General features: G+C 51.4%; 1 protein-coding gene across 3 annotated transcripts in view; it reads right to left on the minus strand.

Annotated features, from left to right (window-relative positions):
- The window catches only part of FBP1 (fructose-bisphosphatase 1), a 35,119-nt gene extending 33,852 nt beyond the window's left edge, over positions 1–1,267 (minus strand). Inside the window, exons 1-2 of one of the 3 annotated variants that reach the window (XM_054502276.2) lie at positions 1,131–1,267; positions 229–449 (exon numbers count right to left, since the gene is read on the minus strand). In XM_054502276.2, coding sequence (XP_054358251.1) covers positions 229–398 — 170 coding nt within the window. In that variant the 5' untranslated portion in view covers positions 399–449; positions 1,131–1,267. Of the gene's footprint in view, positions 1–228; positions 753–1,130 lie in introns of those variants that run through there. The other 2 variants (XM_054502275.1, XM_054502277.2) reach the window with 2 other exon arrangements.
- Positions 1,268–19,736: the final 18,469 nt, after the last annotated feature.

Here is a 19,736-nt window from a genome sequence, read left to right on the forward strand (position 1 = left end):
CCCCAGGTGGGCCTCTCCAAGGTCAAGGGATGGGATGAGGACTTGAGTGAGGCTGAGCCAGCTTCTGGAGAGAGGTGCTACTAGACAGAGAGCGAGAGAGGCGCTCAGACATCAGACGGACAGGCAGAGGCTGACGGCAGGAGGCCCAGAGGGCCCAACGTCAGCCCGCCGGGCAGGCTCCCCAGGCAGACAGACAGGACGGGGCCCACCGCCCAAGGCCCGACTCACAGGTGCGCGATGCCCGCCTTGCGCACCGCGGAAGAGATGGCTTTGACTGCTGTGCAGAGTGAGTTGAGCAGCTGGGTCAGCTCGCCCGTGCCGCGGGCCTTCCTGCCCTCCTCCATGACGAAGCGGGTCAGGGTGTTGACGTCCGTGTCGAAGGGCGCCTGGTCAGCCATGCTCGAGCCGGGCAGCGCGCGGGGCTGCAGGTGCAAGCGGCAGGTGCGGGGCTGCAGGTGCGGGCGGCAAGAGAGGGCAGTAGGCACTGGCCGCAGGTGCGGAGCTGCAGATGCGGGCGGCAGGTGCGGGCCGCGGGACTTGGCGGGAGGACTGACAGACCGACTGCCGCCCCGAGTGTCCGCAGCGCTCGCGGTGCAACTGGGCCAGGCCAGGCGCCGGCGGGTGAATCGCGGAAACCTTTAGACGCGGGTCGGCCCCCCGCCCCCGGGAACACTCTTGCGCCCCGCCTACCCCGCGGACCAGACCGCGGCTCCGCCCGCTCGGATCTTCAGACAAGGTCGGGGATCCTCCCTGCGGTCTCCCAACCCCCGCCCCCACGCGCCCTGCCGCCCCCTAGACTTCCTGGGCTGTCGCCCCCCCACACACCCCTCCGTGACCTCCACCCGCCCTGTGGAGCGGGACTCGGGCTATCGGACTCTGCCAGAGAGAAAACTATGACTGTTTCCTCCAAAATCATAAAACGGAAGTTCAGAAAGGTTAAGTTACTTGCTCAATGCCACCAGCTAGGCAGCGAAACCCGCAGCCAGCCCACATGGCCTGGCTTTAGCTCTGCAGCTCCTGCCCTGCGTGGCTGCCTGCCCCCGCCCCCTGCCCAAGCCCCGTCCACTCTGCCTGGCCTGTCACCTGGCCCTTCTGTCCCTGCCAGGAGACACAGAGTCCCCGTTTCTCACCCATCTGAGGGCCCACGTCTGAATCCTTAATCCAGGCTTCTTCTCAAGATTCCTAGAATTCAAGAGCTATTGAGTATTTGAGTTTCCAAGATGTGAGTCTCGCCCGGAAGTTTCCCGGAAAACGGTCGCTGACACAGAGTCCACGGCTACCACACAAAGGCCAGAGGGCTCCACCGCCCGCATCCTGACCCCCTGGTAGCCACAATGCTGCAATTGATGTGCTGATTCACGGAACAACACCTATTGAGCACCTGCTGTGCTGAACACTGTCCTACCTTCCAGGGGTGGAGCCTGATCAAAACAGACAAAACTCCTGCCCTTTTCGAGTATACGTTTTCACAGAGAAACAGTAAAAATAAATATATAAACAATAGATTAATTTGTTACATAAGCCATAAGTACCATAGAGAAAAACGAAATAGAAAAGGAAGACAGGGAATGTGGAGGAGAGAAGAGGGTGAGCAGAGGCCTCAGTAAAAGCTTCTCTGAGAAAGGGATATGTGAGCAAAGAGGTGAAGGATGCGACGCGCCGGTGGTGATGGGAAGGAGAGCGGTTTCCTCACCGGGAGAGCCAGTGCACAGGCCCTGGGGTAGGAGAGCATGTGTCAGGTTCAGGGAATGGCCAGGAGACCGGTGGAGCTAAAACAGAGCTAGCAAGGGTCAGAGGTAGAGGAGATAAGGCCAGCGGGAGGATGCAGGGGTGAGGCCTAGAGGGCCAAGTGAGGTTTGACTTTGACTAGGAGGAACCCACTGGAGAGTTTGGAGAAGAAGAGAGGCATGGTCTACCCTGTGTCTTCATACTCCGGCTACTGTGTGAAGATCAGACTGAAGACAGTGCCCTCCAGGTTACTAGGAGATAGTGAGCCAGGTGTTAGCAGTGGAGGTGGTGGATTCTGGACATATTTTGAAGGTAGAGCTGATGGGATTCGTTTGACAGATGAGATATGTGAGAGGCAGGAGTCTCGGATGATTCTAAGGTTTGAGGCCTGAGAAACTAGAAGAATGTGGTTGTCCTCAACTGCGATGGGGAACACCAAGAGGGGTGTGTGCTGGAGGCAGGACTGACAATTAGGAGCTAAGTGTGGGACCTGCTAAGTTTGAAATGCCTTCTAGACATCCAAGGCAATGTCAAATAGACAGATTTATGTATCTGGAGTTCAGAGGAGAGATCCATGCTGCAGGTATAAATTGGAAAAGCCAACTGGAAAAACCAACCAAAAACCAAGAGATGTGACATCCGGGAAGCCAGATGAAGACGGTAAGTCAAGGTGGGCTGACCCATGTGCCAAGCGGTGCGGATGGGGCAGGCAGGACAAGATCTGAAAATTAACTGCTGGATTCATCGTGGAAACCTGGGGTGCAGATTCCTGTGCCCAGGGTTGTCAGATGCAGCAGCATTGGATGAGGGAAGGTGGTAGTACCACCAGGAAAGACAGTGACTGTCTCCTCAAAGCCCCAGAGGGGACTCAGATGCCTGGTAAAGAGAGCTGATCCTTTAAGGGTCTTATTTAACTCTTTGTTCCTCAGGCAACTTTTCAGGAAAAACCCTGTGTTAAGAAAAAAAATAGTAAGAGAAATACATCCTTAAACATAAAAACTCAAATAGGCCAGGCTCGCTGGCTTACACCTGTAATCCCAGCACTTCACTTTAGGAGGCCAAGGCGGACGGATCACCTGAGGTTGGGAGCTTGAGACCAGCCTGACCAACATGGAGAAACCCGGTCTCTATTAAAAGTACAAAAATCAGCCGGGCATGGTGGTGCATGTCTGTAATTCCAGCTACTCAGGAGGCTGAGGCAGGAGAATCGCTTGAACCTGGGAGGCGGAGCTTGCAGTGAGCAGAGATCACATCATTGTACTCCAGCCTGGGCATCAAGAGCAAAACTCCATCTCAAAAAAAAAAAAACAAACAAACAAACAAACTGGAGGCTGAGGCGGGCAGATCTTGAGGTCAGGAGTTCAAGACCAGCCTGGCCAACATGGTGAAACCTGTCTCTACTAAAATAAAAAATTAGCCGGGCATGGTGGTGTGCACCTGTAATTCCAGCTACTCAGGAAGCTGAGGCAGGAGAATCGCTTGAACCCAGGAGACAGAAGTTGCAATGAGTCAAGGTCCTGCCACTGCACTCCAGCCTGGGCAACAGAGCGAGATTCAATCTCAAAAAAAAAAAACAAAAAAAACCTGAAATGTGATGACTAGTATTTTTGGCATAGTAACTAGTTACTAGGGGAGAGCTAGAGCTAGTAATTAGGGGAGTGTGCCCCTTTACCTGCCAGACTGTCAGTCCCTCAGGATCTTGGATTGGCTAGGACCGTAAAAGTCATCTAGTCCAGCCAACCCTCATTGGACACCATCCCTGATAAGAGGTGAAGAGCTTGGGATCTGCATTAAGCAAACTTGTTTGAGTCCCAGCTCCAGCCCTCAGCAGCCAGAGATCTCAGGCCAGTTACCTAATCTCTGTAAACCCAGTTTGTTCATCCATATAGTGGAATAATGGTTCCATCTGGCAGTGGTGTCATCGGGCTGAAATGAGATGGCATTGGCAGAGTGCTTAGCTCAGAGCTCCACACAGGGGACACACTGAATACGTGGAGGAGACCCCTGTCTAGCTCAGTCACTTCTGCTTGTCACCCACGATGATGGGCAGCTCATTGCCTACAAGGCAAGCCATTCCCCTTGGGACTAGGCCACGTCGCATAGTGGTGAAGTGCGCAGACTCTAGGGCTGCATGGCCTGGGTCCAAATCCTGGCCTGGCCACTTACTGGCTGTGCAAGCCTGTGCAATTGGCTAAACCTCGCCAAGCAACCATTGGCTCATCTGTAAACTGGGGCTAATGATTGTAGCCACCTCATAGGGTTGCTGGGAGAATTATACAGGCAGTGCTGGTAGTGTTTAAGAACAGTGCCCAGCATGTAGTAAGTACACAGTATGTAAGTGTTTGCTTCGTTACATGGGTAGGGCCAACTGTTGTTTTCATGTGAACAGAAACAAGAAAGTTCCCTGGCCATCAAAAGGGGCTGGAGGGTTGTGGGAATTGGCAGCTGAGCTTGTATTTGCCTGGTGTGCAGTGATATCCCCTCCATCATATTGGTCGATTGTGACTCGCTCTTTTCTGGGTCAAGATGCATAAAGCCCATCACCCAGGTATTAGCAAGAGACAGAGGAAGGCGGCCACCTCACATGGGTTCCTGGCCTGTGGGATGGGCCCCTCCTTCCTCCACCCACCACCCTCGCAGACTTGCTTCTTGCCACATACTCCAACTTCACATGGGATTGCAGATTCAAGTGATGTGAGCAGTATTACCACATGTGTAACACTCGAAATCCTGCGAAGAATCAGTGCTCATGCATTTCCTCACCCAGCTCCCACGATGGGGTTATGTTGGAGGCGGGCAGTGGAGAAGTAACAGTCTGGACAGTCCCTGCCCCTACACCAGCCGCCCTCAACCCGGGGCTCCACTGCTTACTTTCCCCTCTGTGGGGGCGGTTAGTGCCACAGGAAGGAAAAACAGGCCAGGCACAGTGCACACACCTGTAATCCCAATGCTCTGGGTGGCTGAGGCAGACAGACCACTTGAGCCCAGGAATTTTAAAAGCAGCCTGGACAACATAAGGAAAACACTGTCTCTAAAAAAATTTAAAAATTACCCAGGAGTGGTGGCGCGTGCCTGTAGTCTCAGCTACTGGAGAGGCTGAAGGAGGAGGATCACTTGAGCCCAGGAGGTCGAGGCTGCGGTGAGCCGTGATGACAGCACTGCACTCCAGTCTAGGCAATAGAGCGAGAGTGTGTCTCTAACAAAAAGACAAAAAGAAAAACAAAAGCCAAGTGGTGCATGTGAGAGGGATTGCAGTAGCATGGTCCTTCCTTAAGCACCTCCCCCAGCTCCTGTGGCCCTGGGGGCCTGGTGTGGAAACTAAACAGCAAACATCTATTTAGCACTTGCTAAGGGTATGGCACTTGCCCAGGGCTTCAGAAGCAGCCTTTAATCAATCCAGAACCACTCTAGGGTGGCTTCTAATCAAACCCCTGTCTTTACAGATGAAGGGACTGAGGCTTTTCTTTCTTTCTTTTTTTTTTTTTTTTTGAGATAGAGTCTCACTCTGTCATCCAGGCTACAGTGCAGTGGCATGATCTCGGCTCACTGCAAGCTCCGCCTCCCGGGTTCACGCCATTCTCCTGCCTCAGCCTCCTGAGTAGCTGGGACTACAGGCGCCCACCACCTCGCCCGGCTAATTTTTTGTATTTTTAGTAGAGACAGGGTTTCACTGTGTTAGCCAGGATGGTCTTGATCTCCTGACCTCGTGATCCACCCGCCTCAGCCTCCCAAAGTGCTGAGATTACAGGCGTGAGCCACTGCACCTGGCCCAATTTTTGTATTTTTAGTAGAGATGGGATTTCACCATGTTGGTCAGGCTGATCTCAAACTCCCAACCTCAGATGATCTGCCCACCTCAGCCTCTCAAAGGGCTGGAATTACAGATGTGAGCTACCACGCCCGGCCAACAAAGTCAAATAACTTGTCCAAGGCCTGCAGCCAGGCAGGAAGTGACAGAACCAAGACTCAAACCCTCATCGGTCCGATTCCAAACCCCATATTCCCACTGACTTGCTGGTTCTCTCCTAAGTGGCAGTTTCCCTCCACGTCACGCCTCCAGGGACACGCGAGGCTCTGAGCCCGCCTACGGCAGCTCTCTGGACTATTTCTGGGCTCATGTTCATTCATTCTTTCACTCAACAAATAGTTTTTGAACACCTGCTGCATGCCAAAACCATACCACACCCTGAGGTTGCAGTGGTGAACAGGACAGACATAGCTCAGTCCGCTTGAGGTTTATATTCTTTGTGGGAGAGATAAGAAAAAAAATCATTTAACCAACAAAGACACAAAACTGTTTCAGGGAGCAGAGTGCTATGAAGACTGTAAAGCAGGATAATGAGGTAAAAACTCGAGGCCTTTCTTCGGAAATGACTTTTGATCAGAGACTGAACAACAGAAAGGAATGGGGCAAATGGAGAGCTCATAGAAGAACATACAGAAGAACAAGCAAGGCTACGGCAGGTGCAAAGACCCTGGTGCATTCAAGGGTCAGCTGGGAGAAGGCCAGTGTGGCCTGAAGGGCGAGTGAGGGAAGAACCACAGGAGATAAAGTTGGAAAGAGAGATAAGGGCAGATTATGAAAGGCCTAACAGCAAGTCGCTCAGGTTCTATTCATGCAGCAAGACAGGGGAGGCCGGGCGCAGTGGCTCATGCCTGTAATCCCAGCACTTTGGGAGGCCGAGGCAGGCGGATCACGAGGTCAGGAGATCGAGACCATCCTGGCTAACGTGGTGAAACCCCGTCTCTACTAAAAATACAAAAAAATTAGCCTGGCGTGGTGGCGGGCACCTGTAGTCCCAGCTACTTGGGAAGCTGAGGCAGGAGAATGGCATGAATCCGGGAGGCGGAGCTTGCAGTGAGCTGAGATCGCGCCACTGCACTCCAGCCTGGGTGACAGAGCGAGACTCCGTCTGAAAAAAAAAAAGAAGACAGGAGGGTTTTAAGCTGGGGAGGGATATGACTTACTAAACGGTGTGAGAATGGACTGTAGGTGGTCAAGAGCAGAAGCCAGGTGACCCAGCAGAAGGAGTCTGACCTAACCTCTACTTGATTTACAGTCAAATATGTGAAGCCCGCTGTCATATTCCCCATACATCTTTACTTCTCCAGTTAAATATTTTCAGCTCCTCCAGCTGCTCCTCATGTGGCAAGATTTTGAAATTCTTCCCTTACCGTTCTGGACCCGGTGGCCCCTTGAAGCTCCTTATAACCCCATGCTCTATTTCCATGATTCCTCCCATCTGCTCCACCTCATGTTCCAGGGGTCCTCTCTCCTAGGAAACTAGCTGTATTTTCTCCCCCCTGCTGATAATATTAGGAACAGGCTGATGATTGCAGCAGCAGGATGGGGCAGAGGGCAACTGAACCATGATGCAGTTGTAGTAAAGAGCTCAGCCACCCCTGCAGGGAGCTCTGAAGCTAAGATGACTCTGCAGAGCTGTCCTGAGTTGCGGCAAAGAGGCCTGGAAGTTAGACCTCCAGGGCAACATGTCATGGGCTATTGGCTGTCCTGGGAAGGGGCGTGACGTGGGAGAGGTAGCTGTCATCAGCAGAGGCAGTTCCAAAGAAGGGCGACAGCTGAGCACTGCCCGCCGGCAGCAGTCCCAAGAGCTGGGAGCCCCTTCTTTGTCCTTAATGAGGAGCTGCAAGGTGTCCCACAGCACCCACCGTCATCAGCAAGGAAGGCCAGAAACTGTGGGGAAGCAGAGTCTGTCTCTGCATCTCTCGGCTTTCCTTTCCTCTGTGTGGCATCACTCTCAGACACTCTCTTCCCTTGAAGCTCCATGTATGGCCACAGGTATTCCCAGAACTGTGCTCAGTCAGCCCAGCTTCCTTTCCCTCTAGTTCCAACAAAAATGCAGTGTGGAACTCTTCCTGGTCCAGAGAGGTGACCATTCCCTGGCCAAGAATTGTTACAGTGATAGCACAGACCTCCTCCAATTTATAAAAGGTGTAAGTAATTACACACATTAGTGCTCTGTTACACGGATTCACTGAAATCATGGAAGTTGGGATACGCCCAATACACAGTGGCTGCAGCAGGCATGGAGGGATGGTAGCCATGGTGGAGCATTCTGGAACTGAGGGAGCATAAAACACCATGAGAGGCCGGGCACAGTGGCTCACGCCTGTAATCCCAGCACTTTGGGAGGCCGAGGCAGGCGGATCACGAGGTCAGGAAATCAAGACCATCCTGGCTAACACGGTGAAATCCCGTCTCTACTAAAAATACAGAAAATTAGCGGGGCATGGTGGTGGGCGCCTGGAGTCCCAGCTACTCGGGAGGCTGAGGCAGGAGAATGGCGTGAACCCGGGAGGCGGAGCTTGCAGAGAGCTGAGATTGCACCACTGCACTCCAGCCTGGGCGACAGAGCGAGACTCCATCAAAAAAAAAAAAAAAAAAAAAAATAGCATGAGAAAGCTGAAGTGAGTGTGTAACCCAGAGCGACGAAGTGGAGCGTGTCAATGAGAGAGGAGTCAGCGCGCCCCGAGAGCCGGTGGGCGAGGCCACGGAGGGAGGGCGCCAATGCGGGAGGGAGGCGTGCTCTCCCTCTTGGACACGGCTACCCTGGGGCCTCCAGACTACAAATGGTTACCTGTCCACAATACTTACGGAAATGGAGGCTAAAAAGTTACAGCGATTTGACACAGTAAATGTATGTCTCTGTAATCTAATAATAAAAATCCGGGAGGTATATTCTACATGTCTTTTTAATTCTATTTTTCTAGAAATTCATTCTTTGTTGTATTTTACAAAAGCAGTGACCTGTGATGGGTTGGGAATGTTTCAGAAACTGGTCCTTCACTACAGACGGTTTGAGACGCACTCCTCAGGATGCCAGGGGCCCATCCAAGTTTTATTTATTTATTTATTTATTTTCAGATGGAGTCTCACTCTGTCGCCCAGGCTGGAGTGCAGTGGTGCAGTCTCGTCTCACTGCAAGCTCCGCCTTCCGGGTTCACATCATTCTCCTGCCTCGGCCTCCCGAGCAGCTGGGACTACAGGTGCCCACCACCACGCCCGGCTAATTTTTTGTATTTTTAGTAGAGACGGGTTTTCACCGTGTTAGCCAGGATGGTGTCGATCTCCTGACTTCGTGATCCACCCACCTCGGCCTCCCAAAGTGCTGGGATTACAGGCGTGAGCCACCGCGCCTGGCCAAGACCCATCCAAGTTTTCTAACAGATGTCATCCCAGGAATCTGCTTCTCACAAAGGAGCACGTAGAGGAGCCTGCAGGGGACAGAAACAGAGACACCATCTGGGTGGGAGCCAGTTGAGGTCTGACCGGCACTGAGGCTGGTGGGAGCGAAGATCCCTGGAAGGAGGGCCCAGGGCAGGGGTTTCTTTTTACACCAGCGCCTTAACGACATGAGGGCTTCCGTGTGAAAGGAAAGTTACAATGAACTGGGCTTATAGGCTCTAACCTACTCAAAGGCGTCTCCCCTAACCTCAGACACACATATGGAATAAATCTTGGATTCCAAGGACGGTATGTGGGCCGGATGGCATTGCCACTCCTGATATAACCTCAGCATAAACCCTGCCTTCCTGAACCTCTACGTCCCATCAGAGCACTTTCTTTCTGCCTACGAAACAGCTCTTCCACCTCCCTCCTCCTTGCCAGTCCCCTTCTCCCTCCCATCTCTGCCCTCATGCTGAATGACTCCTGAAGGCCAGAGGGTAATTCCAAAGTAACTCAGATCTCACCACTCCCTCACTCCCAAACCTTATGACTCCCTATCGTCTGGGAACAAACAGCCCTTAAGCAGGGCATTTAAGGCCCAGTGCCTGTCATCCCACCCCACATTTCACCCTGAACACCACCTCTCCCACCACTCCCCTGCCCCAGCTGTCCTGCTGAGTGTTCCAGAGTCACTTTTGCACTTTTATTTGCCTTTCCTGCACAGCTCACTCTGTGACTATGAATTTGTACCTGTTGTGTTGGGCAAATTCCGCAAGACCACTGCTCTGAACCCGAGGCGGGGTAGAGAAATCTTCACCACTCACTCACTCTAGGGCTGGGTGCCCGCCTCCAGCCTAGTTTCCATGCAATGCTTCATTTGGGGGTTCAGTCTTAGCAAAGGAAAGGAAAGGTCAGGAAAGGGCACGAAGAAGCTTCCATCTGCTGGGTTTCTTGCCTATGTCCTCAATGCCTTTCATCTGATTTAATTCCTCTGACAACCCACTGAGGAGGTGTTTAGCCACCTTTGCAGTGGAGGAAACAAAAGCTTAAACAGCTTTACTCTTATGCCCGAGGTCACACAGTAGGAAATGGCAGGGCCAGGATTTGAACCTAGGCCTCTCTGATTCCGAAACCTGCTTGTAGGTACTAAACATATTGCTTCTTTTTCATCAGATGAGACTGAAAAAGAGAACACCCATATTCCAAGACTGGCTCTGCTAGAAACCAGCTCACCTTAGGAAGGTCACTTCATCTTGCTGGCCAGGCTTCCTCGTCTGTAAAATAAGGAGGTATACGTTTTGCTAAATTCCTTCCTTCTCTTGCATTCTTTTGCTCTGAGCGATAATAATAGCTCATGTTTATTAAGGCTTATTACACACCTAGCATCAAGCTAAGAGCACTTTTATATGAATTATCTCATTTGGTCCCACCACACCCTTATGATTAAGTGCAGTTAGCACTCCCCTTTGGCAAATGAGGAACCTGTGGTTTGGAGAAGCTCAGAAGCATTTCCAAGGTCACACAGTTGAGAAGCAGGGGAAGGACATTCTAGTTCAGATGCACTGGCTCTGGGGTCCACACTCTTAATTAGCCTGCCTGGCTTCCATGACCTCAGAGTGCAGGCCTGGCTGCTTCCTCCATCTGGGGGAAACAGTTCAGCCCACCCTGAGCTCACTTGTCCAGGGTAATTCCTGGCCACCAGGCAGGTCTCTGAAGGCCGGGTTCCCCAGGGCTGGGTCAGCTACCCTCCTATGGGCTCTCACTGCCCACAGACTCTTAGGGCAGGAACTACCGTGTGTCTCCAGGGCATAGACAACACATTGTGTTGCAAAAGGAAAAGGCTTTCTCTGAGAGCAGCCCTTGCTGGGGAAACATTAAACAGAGGGCTGCTGTGTTTCACCTCTACTGGTTCCAACCGGCTGAAGTAGCCCAGGATCTCGCTAATGACTTTTGTTACCAGCGAAAGTGCAGTGGCGCAATCTCAGCTTGCTGCAACCTCTGCCTCCCGGATTCAAGCGATTCTCCTGCCTCAGCCTGCTGAATAGCTGGGATTACAGGCACGTGCCACCACCATTAGCTTGGCTAATTTTTTGTATTTTTAGTAGAGATGGGTTTTCACCGTGTTAGCCAGGCTGGTCTTGATCGCCTGACCTCGTGATCCACCCGCCTCGGCCTCCCAAAGTGCTGGGATTACAGGTGTGAGCCACCGCGCCCGGCGTATGTGGCTTTTCTTAACCAAGCTTATTGAGACTTAAAAGCCTCATTCTGTCCTACCCGGGTTGCATGTTGCCAATCCTCAATTAGCATAACCACTGAGAAAAACCATTTTTTTCTAATTATTTAAAAGAAAAAAAAAAAAAAAAAAAACAAGCAGCAACACCACCAAAATCAAAACCCTAAGTTTTTGCCTCCCAGAACACATGTCAGTAAATTTCTTCACTGGTATATTCCCTTGTCTGGCCAGTAAATCAACTCAGCATTGTATTATCACTATTATTACTGCTATAATATGTATTTATGTATGGCTCTGATGGTATTTGTTTTATTCTTTGGCAACACATAATAAGTTTAATAAATATTTGTCTGGCCAGGCAAGGTGGCACACTCCTATAATCCCAGCACTTTGGGAGGGCCAAGGTGAGAAATGTCAGGCCTCTGAGCCCATGCTAAGCCATCATATCCCCTGTGACCTGCATGTATACATCCAGATGGCGTGAAGCTACTGAAGATCCACAAAAGAAGTGAAAATAGCCTTAACTGATGACATTCCACCATTGTGATTTGTTTCTGCCCCACCCTAACTGATCAATGTACTTTGTAATCTCCCCCACCCTTAAGAAGGTTCTTTGTAATTCTCCCCACCCTTGAGAATGTACTTTGTGAGATCCACCCCTTGCCCTCAAAACATTGCTCCTAACTCCACCGCCTATCCCAAAACCTGTAAGAGCTAATGATAATCCCACCTCCCTTTGTTGACTCCTTTTTCAGACTCAGCCCGCCTGCACCCAGGTGAAATAAACAGCCTTGTTGCTCACACAAAGCCTGCTTGGTGGTCTCTTCACTCAGATGCGCGTGACAAGAAAATCACTTGAAACCAGGAGTTCAAGACCAGCCTGGGCAACATATCAAGACCCTGTGTTTACGAAAAAAAATTAAAAATTAGCTTGCTGTTGTGGTGCACACCTGTAGTCCCAGCTACTTGGGAGGCTGAGGTGGGGGGATCACTTGAGCCCAAGAGGTCAAGATTGCAGTGAGTCATGATCAAGCCATGCACTCCAGCCTGGGTGACACTGCTCTTCTCAAACCACCAACTCCCTACCTCCTACTTGACAGATTAAATACAATCCTTAGGTAGGAGTCCTTTGGCTTCTCCTGACTGGCTAGAAGTCTCATGACATCTGCCTCGCACCCAATCTGCTTCCCTCCTCCTAAGCCAATCCCTGCCTCCGAGCTTTGATGGCATCCGTCTGCCTTCTTAGTGAGGCTTGCCCCATGTCCACCTGGCTCCTTTTTGAATATTCAACTACATCCTCTCACCAGATCTGTCTCACAGACCAATATGCTTAAGTCTCTCACTTCTTAAAAGAAAAGCATAAACCTTCCCTTGACCCTGTTACTCCTCTCCAGCTACCATTTCACAGTCAAATCTCCTGAGAAAATGGAAAACAGAAGTCAATGAGGGCTGGGCGCAGTGGCTCATGCCTGTAATCCCAGCACTTTGGGAGGTCGAGGTGGGTGGATCATGAGGTCAGGAGTTCGAGACCAGACTGGCCAACATGGTGAAACCCCATCTCTACTAAAAATACAAAAATTGGCCAGGCACGGTGGCTCACGCCTGTAATCCCAGCACTTTGGGAGACCAAGGTGGGCAGATCACAAGGTCAGGAGATTGAGACCAGCCTGGATAACATGGTGAAACCCTGTCTCTACTAAAAACACACACACACACAAAAATTAGCCATGTGTGGTGGTGGGCGCCTGTAGTCCCAGCTACCTGGGAGGCTGAGGCAGGAGAATGGTGTGAACCGGGGAGGCAGAACTTGCAGTGAGCCAAGATCGCGCCACTGCCCTCCAGCCTGGGCAAAAAAACAAGACTCCGTCTCAAAAAAAAAAAAAAATTACAAAAATTAGCAGGGCGTGGTGGTGGGCACCTGTAATCCCAGCTACTCAGGAGGCTGAGGCAGAAGAATTGCTTGAACCCAGGAGGTGGAGGCTGCAGTGAGCAGAGATCGCACCACTGCACTACAGCCTGTGCAACAGAGCAAGACTCTGTCTCAAAAAAAAAAAAAAAAAAAAAAGTCAGTGAGTACAAAAACTCCCTCTGTTTCCTCCTGCCACTCCCAGGCAGCTTTGACCTCTGTGGCCCATTGAAAGGACGCTTGCCAGGGTCACTGATGACTTCCATGTTGCTAAATGCAACAGACACTTTCCATTTCCCCTCCTGACTTCTCAGGGCATCAGACACTGTGGGCTACTCCCTTTTTCTTGCCACACTCCTTTGGTTTTTTGTCCCACACTCTCCTGCTCTGCCTTTAGCTCTCTGGGGTTCTTCATGGACTCTCTGGCTGGGCAGTCTTCCGGGGCCAGCCCATGGCTTTAATTACCATTTGTTTTCTAATGGCTATAAAACTCACATCACCGGCTCAGCTCTCCCCTTGGAGCTCCAAATCCCTATATCCAGCTGCTTCTTGATTTCTGTATCTCGATGTCTCAAAAGTCATGTCAAACACAAGACTGAATTCATGGTCTTTCCTGACCTTCCACACCAAGCCAGATCTTTGTCCAATATTTTATTTCTTGGGTGATGACGTTACCAATCAGCCAGAAGTCTAGGATATTTCTTTGACAGCCCCCCTCACCCTCCATATCCAGCCCACCCCCAAGTTTCTCCTTCATTCCCCGCCATCCGCTCTATATTCAGCCCACCCCACCACCCATCATTTATGTTTTCCTGATGTCTTTGAACAGGTCCAGTTCTCCCTCCTCCTCTGGCACCATTCCAGCCCAAGCTGTCGGTCATCCTCCTCCCAGACTATAGCAGAGGCCTCCTCGTAGCTCTTTCATATCTACCCTGCACTCTCCAGCCCATTCTCTTTGCTGCAGCCAAAGTAACATTTTGAAATAGCTGAGAACACACACACACACACATTTAAAACACCTCCATGACTTTGGTTGTGTGTGTGTTTTGAATAAGGGCTAAAATACTAACCCTGGCCTACAGACCCTGCACCATCTTGACCCCCAGCCTCTCCAGTGTCATCTTCCATGTCCCACCAGCAGCCCCTGCTTCCCTGTTTCTGCTCCAGCCACATGGTGCCCTCCCTGTGCAGGGCCTTTGCATGGTGTTCTGAGTGCACTGCCCTGGCCACCGCCCTTTGCTTGGCTTGGGTTGTGTCTACGTTTGTGTTTTCAGCAAAGCATCACCTGACCCCCATGCAGGCCAGGACTCATTCCTTACAGAAGCCAGTTTTCTTCCTTTAGAGCCCTGATGCCAGTTTGTGAAACACACTCGCTAATGTAGGTGAGAGATGACAGCGTGCTGGCAGTCCTCACAGCCCTCGCTCGCTCTCAGCGCCTCCTCTGCCTGGGCTACCACTTTGGCGGCACGTGAGGAGCCCTTCAGCCCACCGCTGCACTGTGGGAGCCCCTTTCTGGGCTGGCCAAGGCCGGAGCCCACTCCCTCAGCTTGCAGGGAGGTGTGGAGGGAGAGGCGCCAGCGGGAACCAGGGTTGCATGCGGCGCTTGCGGGCTAGCTGGAGTTCCGGGTGGGCGTGGGCTTGGCGGGCCCCGCACTCAGAGCAGCCGGCCGGCCCTGCCCGCCCCGGGCAATGAGGGACTTAGCACCCGGGCCAGCGGCTGCGGAGGGTGTACTGGGTCCCCCAGCAGTGCCAGCCCACCAGCGCTGCGCTGGATTTCTCGTCGGGCCTTAGCTGCCTTCCCGCCGGGCAGGCCTCAGGACTGCAGCCCGCCATGCCTGAGCCTTCCCCCGCCTCCTTGGGTTCCTGTGCAGCCCGAGCCTCCCCGACGAGCGCCGCCCCCTGCTCCAGGGTGCCCAGTCCCATCGACCACCCAAGGGCTGTGGAGTGCGAGCGCATGGTGCGGGACTGGCAGGCAGCTCCACCTGCAGCCCCGGTGCCGGATCCACTAGGTGAAGCCAGCTGGGCTCCTGAGTCTGGTGGGGACGTAGAGAGTCTTTATGTCTAGCTCAGGGATTGTAAACACACCAATCGGCACTCTGTATCTAGCTCAAGGTTTGTAAACACACCAATCAGCACCCAGTGTCTAGCTCAGGGTTTGTGAGTGCACCAATCGACACTCTGTATCTAGCTGCTCTGGTGGGGCCTTGGAGAACCTTTATGTCTAGCTCAGGGATTGTAAACACACCAATTGGCACTCTGTATCTAGCTCAAGGTTTGTAAACACACCAATCAGCACCCCGTGTTTAGCTCAAGGTTTGTGAGTGCCCAACTTGACACTCTGTATCTAGCTGCTCTGGTGGGGCCTTGGAGAACCTTTGTATCTAGCTCAGGGATTGTAAACGCACCAATCAGTGCCCTGTCAAAACAGGCCACTCGGCTCTACCAATCAGCAGGATGTGGGTGGGGCCAGATAAGACAATAAAAGCAGGCTGCCCAAACCACCATTGGCAACCTGCTTGGGTCCCCTTCCACATTGTGGAAGCTTTGTTCTTTTGCTCTTTGCAATAAATCTTGCTACTGCTCACTCTTTGGGTCCACACTGCTTTTATGAGCTGTAACACTCACCTCGAAAATCTGCAACTTCACTCCTGAAGCCAGCAAGACCACGAACCCACCGGGAGGAACGAACAACTCCAGACGCCTTGCCTTAAGAGCTGTAACACTCACCGCAAAGGTCTGCAGCTTCACTCCCCAGCCAGCGAGACTATGAACCCACCAGAAGCAAGAAACTCCGAACACATCCGAACATCAGAAGGAACAAGTTCCAGATGGGCCACATTAAGAGCTGTAACACTCACCACGAGGGTCTGCGGCTTCATTCTTGAAGTCATTGAGACCAAGAACCCACCAATTCCAGACACATAGGGATCCGAGTGATGGACTGATGTCTCTCTCCTTCCAGCAGGCTGTTCACTCTCTGAGAGCGGGGGTATCTATTCTGCTCACTCTTTTATGCCAAGGTGTTTTTAACATGGCACCCCGAAGAATGTAGGCCCTCAGGAAATATTTGTCAAGTGGTGACTGAAGTGGGAAGAGAGAGAGAGGGCAATGAGGCCGCTGCTTGTGAGGGCTCCAAGTGCTCGGAGGGGATGGATTGTGTCAATTCAGTCATGCCCCTTTGTCACTTGGGAAATGGCTGGCTCTGGCTTTGCACCTAGTGGGGGCTTCATAAATATTGGCAGGATTGAATTGAACTGAGTTGACGCACCCACCAGCTCCACTGGAAAATGTGTCTGGAGCTAGCACTTACTGAGCATGTAACTATGGGTCATTATGCTGAATGCTGCTCATGTGTTTGCCCATTTAATCCTGAAGACACCGTGAGATGGGCATTACTGTTCCATTTTTATAAACAAAGGAACCAGTCAGGGGCCCTGTGGGAAACAGATGGCACACTCGGGATGATTTCAGGAGAATTTCACAAAGGAACCCTCGACAATGCTGTGGACAGGGGTGGGGGAAAGAAAGGCGTAAGGGGCTGCGATGCCTCAGGGCTCATAGCAACTGCTGGGGCTTCACTGCTACCCCTATGCCTTAAGTTTGCCAGAACCCCACACAGAGAGGGCAGGGTGGAGGAGCTGCCTGTCAGGAATCAAGATGGCAGGTCGAGGGCTGTGGCCAGTCCAAGGTACTCCTGAGGGCACCAGAATAAAGTGTCCAGACTCACTTTCCCTCTGAGGCTGTGCACTGGCTGAACCCAGCTGGCAGCCCTGGGGTAGGGGAACCCTTGATGCCATCTTGCGGGTCAGCCTCCCAGGGCCTCGAGCAGGTGGAGAAGGATGGAAAATGGAGCTGGAGGTGCAAACAACCAGCACAAGTCCCAGAGCACCGTTCTCAGAGCCGGAGCCCCTCTCCAAGGCCCATCAAGAGCCACCTCCATAGTCCTCCAAGAGGACTGCTGTCCATGTACTGCCTTCTTGGAACAGAAATCGGAGAAGTCAGAGTTCTTCATGCGAGTACTGATGAGTGGGTGCACTGAGACTGAGTCATTGGCTGGAGCAGGAACAGGTGGGCCGTGATACTGGGGAAGGAAGTACAGAGAGGACATGTCAGGTGGTCACCAGCCCAGCAACTCCCCATCACATGTGCCTCAGCACATCCAGCCTAAGGGAGGGAGGGACAGTCGACCCAGACCTTGTCAGTCCACAGGCTGGAGGTGATTGAAATCCAGCCACTTTGATGGCAACTGCTATGGCCCTAGTCCTGTACTATAAAGCAGACCATCTGAGAACAAGAGAGCTCACCTAATGTCCATTTCACCTTGAATAAAATCTGGAGGCTGTGGCTCTGCTTACCCTCAACAGTCAGCTAGGGGCACTTCTCCAATGACACACCCCATGTCCTTAGACTTCCTCAGTGGCTCAATGTCTAACATGAGGAAGAGAGAACATGGACATCCCAATGCTTGTGTAATTGTAACGACTGTCTGCAAAGCACTTCAGTGTTCCCAAATGGAAAGATTCCCTGGAAGTAGAAAGAGCTATTATTGTCCATTATGAGCATTCTTTCTAGCATCTTCTTCTTTCTACCCTCAACTGTGGCTTTTTAGACTAGCAGACATCTGCCAAAAGCCACTAACCCAGAGACACTGATTTTGTCAAACAGCACAGTGGGACAGTCATTCCCCCAACTTTCTTTTTTTCTTTTTCTTTTTTCTTTTTTTTTTTGAGACAGAGTTTTGCTCTTGTTGCCCAGAGCACTTATTGCTGGAGTGCAATAGTGCGATCTCGGTTCACCGCAATCTCCACCTCCTGGGTTCAAGCGATTCTCCTGCCTCAGCCTCCCGAGTAGCTGGGATTACAGGCATGTGCCACCATATCCAGCTAATTTTTGTATTTTTGGTAGAGACGGGGTTTCTCCATGTTGGTCAGGCTTGTCTCAAATTCCCCACCTCAGGTGATCCACCCGCCTCGGCCTCCCAAAGTGCTGGGATTACTGTCATGAGCCACCACGCCCGGCCCCCGACTTTCTTAATAATTAAATCCAACTTCTTGCTGGACAGACTTTTTTCTTGTAGTGCCACGGGCTGCTTGAAATTTTCATTTTGCTGTCTAATTTGCATAAACTTGTCATCGATAAGTTTTTGCCCTGTACTTGGGCCCTACTGCCACCGTAGTAAAATATTTGATGCATATTTTTCATGGAAATATTGAAGAAACATACATTCTCAGACAAGAAACATCAGATGTGGCCATTGCTTATATACCACTCAATATGTAACTCAGACTGGTTGAAATTTAGACCAAATGGTAACATCCAGAAGAAGATAGGACCACAGAGCTAAGGAGGGCTGCAGTGGGCTGAATATGGTGCCACTGCCCACAGTGTCCGCCCAGAATCTGGGATGGTGGCCTTATTTGGGAAATGGGGTCTTTGAAGATGTAATCAAGTGAAGGCTGTTGCCATGTGATCATCCTGAATTACCCAAGTGAGCCCTAAACCCAATTACAAGTGTTCTCACAAGAGAAAGGCAGAGAGAGATTTGAAATACACAGAGCAGAAGGTGATGTGGAGGTGGGACAGAGACCCAGCGAAGCAGCCACATGCTGAGGAGTGCCTGGAGCTGGAGGAGGCAGGAGAGGACTCGTCCCGAGCCATCAGAGGAAGGACAGCCCTGCCGCCACCTTCATTTCAGACTCGGCTTCCAGAACCGCAGGAGGACACGGTTCTGTGGCTGTGAACCACCCGATTTGTGGTGCTTGGTTATGGCAGCCACAGGAAATGAATACAGGAACTATTCAAATCCCCTGGTTGAGTTCCTTTATTTTACAGATGAGAAAAATAACAGCATTCGCAAGCGACACACAGTTTATGAAATGTTTTCACAGAGTGACCATGTTCAGTCTTCATAGCAATTCTGTGAGGTGGTAGTTTCTGCCTGTTTAAAGAAAAACTGAGGCAAACTACATTTAACAGAGTTTAACTGAGCAAAGAATGATATGGGAATCGGGCAGCCCCCTGACCAGAATAGGTTCAGAGCGTCTCTGGTGCTGCCGTGTGGTGAGAGGCTTTACGGGCAGAGAACGCAAAGTGAAGCACAGAAAACAGAAGTGAGGCAGAGAAACAACCGGATTGGCTACAGCTCAGCGTTGGCCTTACTGGAACACAGTTGGAAGACTTGGCCACCTGTGAGTGGTTGAAGTATGGCTGCTTGTCACAAGAGTAGGTTACAGCCCCTTTCACATCCAGTTAGGTGACAGTTGCCTTTGTGCAGAGAAACCTTTAGCCACACAGGTCCCAAATGTAACATAACATTTGTTACACTTAAAATAAGTAAGGAGGCAGCTGTAGGCTAAATTTAACATGCCCGGGAGGAGGGAACTGAAGCTCAAACCAGAAGCAGCAGATAGATGGGTCTGCAAATTTCATGCTTTTTCCACCAGATCTCTGCCTGTGGCTCAGAGAGGTGTGGCAGCACAGCTACCTCACACAGCTGCTGAGAAACAGGCTTGGATACAGGTCTTTTTTTTCTCCCCACTTTTGCTCCAGATCTCTACCCAGGTATAACGGGCTGCATCTCAAGGTCAGAAGGATTGAACAATAAAGAGGTTGGTTCAACAGATGACCTCAAAACTCATAACCTACATCCCAAAGCTAAAGAAAAACTTATGTCTCCAAAA

The sequence above is a fragment of the Pongo pygmaeus genome, chromosome 13, assembly GCF_028885625.2.
Source record: "Pongo pygmaeus isolate AG05252 chromosome 13, NHGRI_mPonPyg2-v2.0_pri, whole genome shotgun sequence".
NCBI classification, from domain to species: Eukaryota; Metazoa; Chordata; class Mammalia; order Primates; family Hominidae; genus Pongo; species Pongo pygmaeus.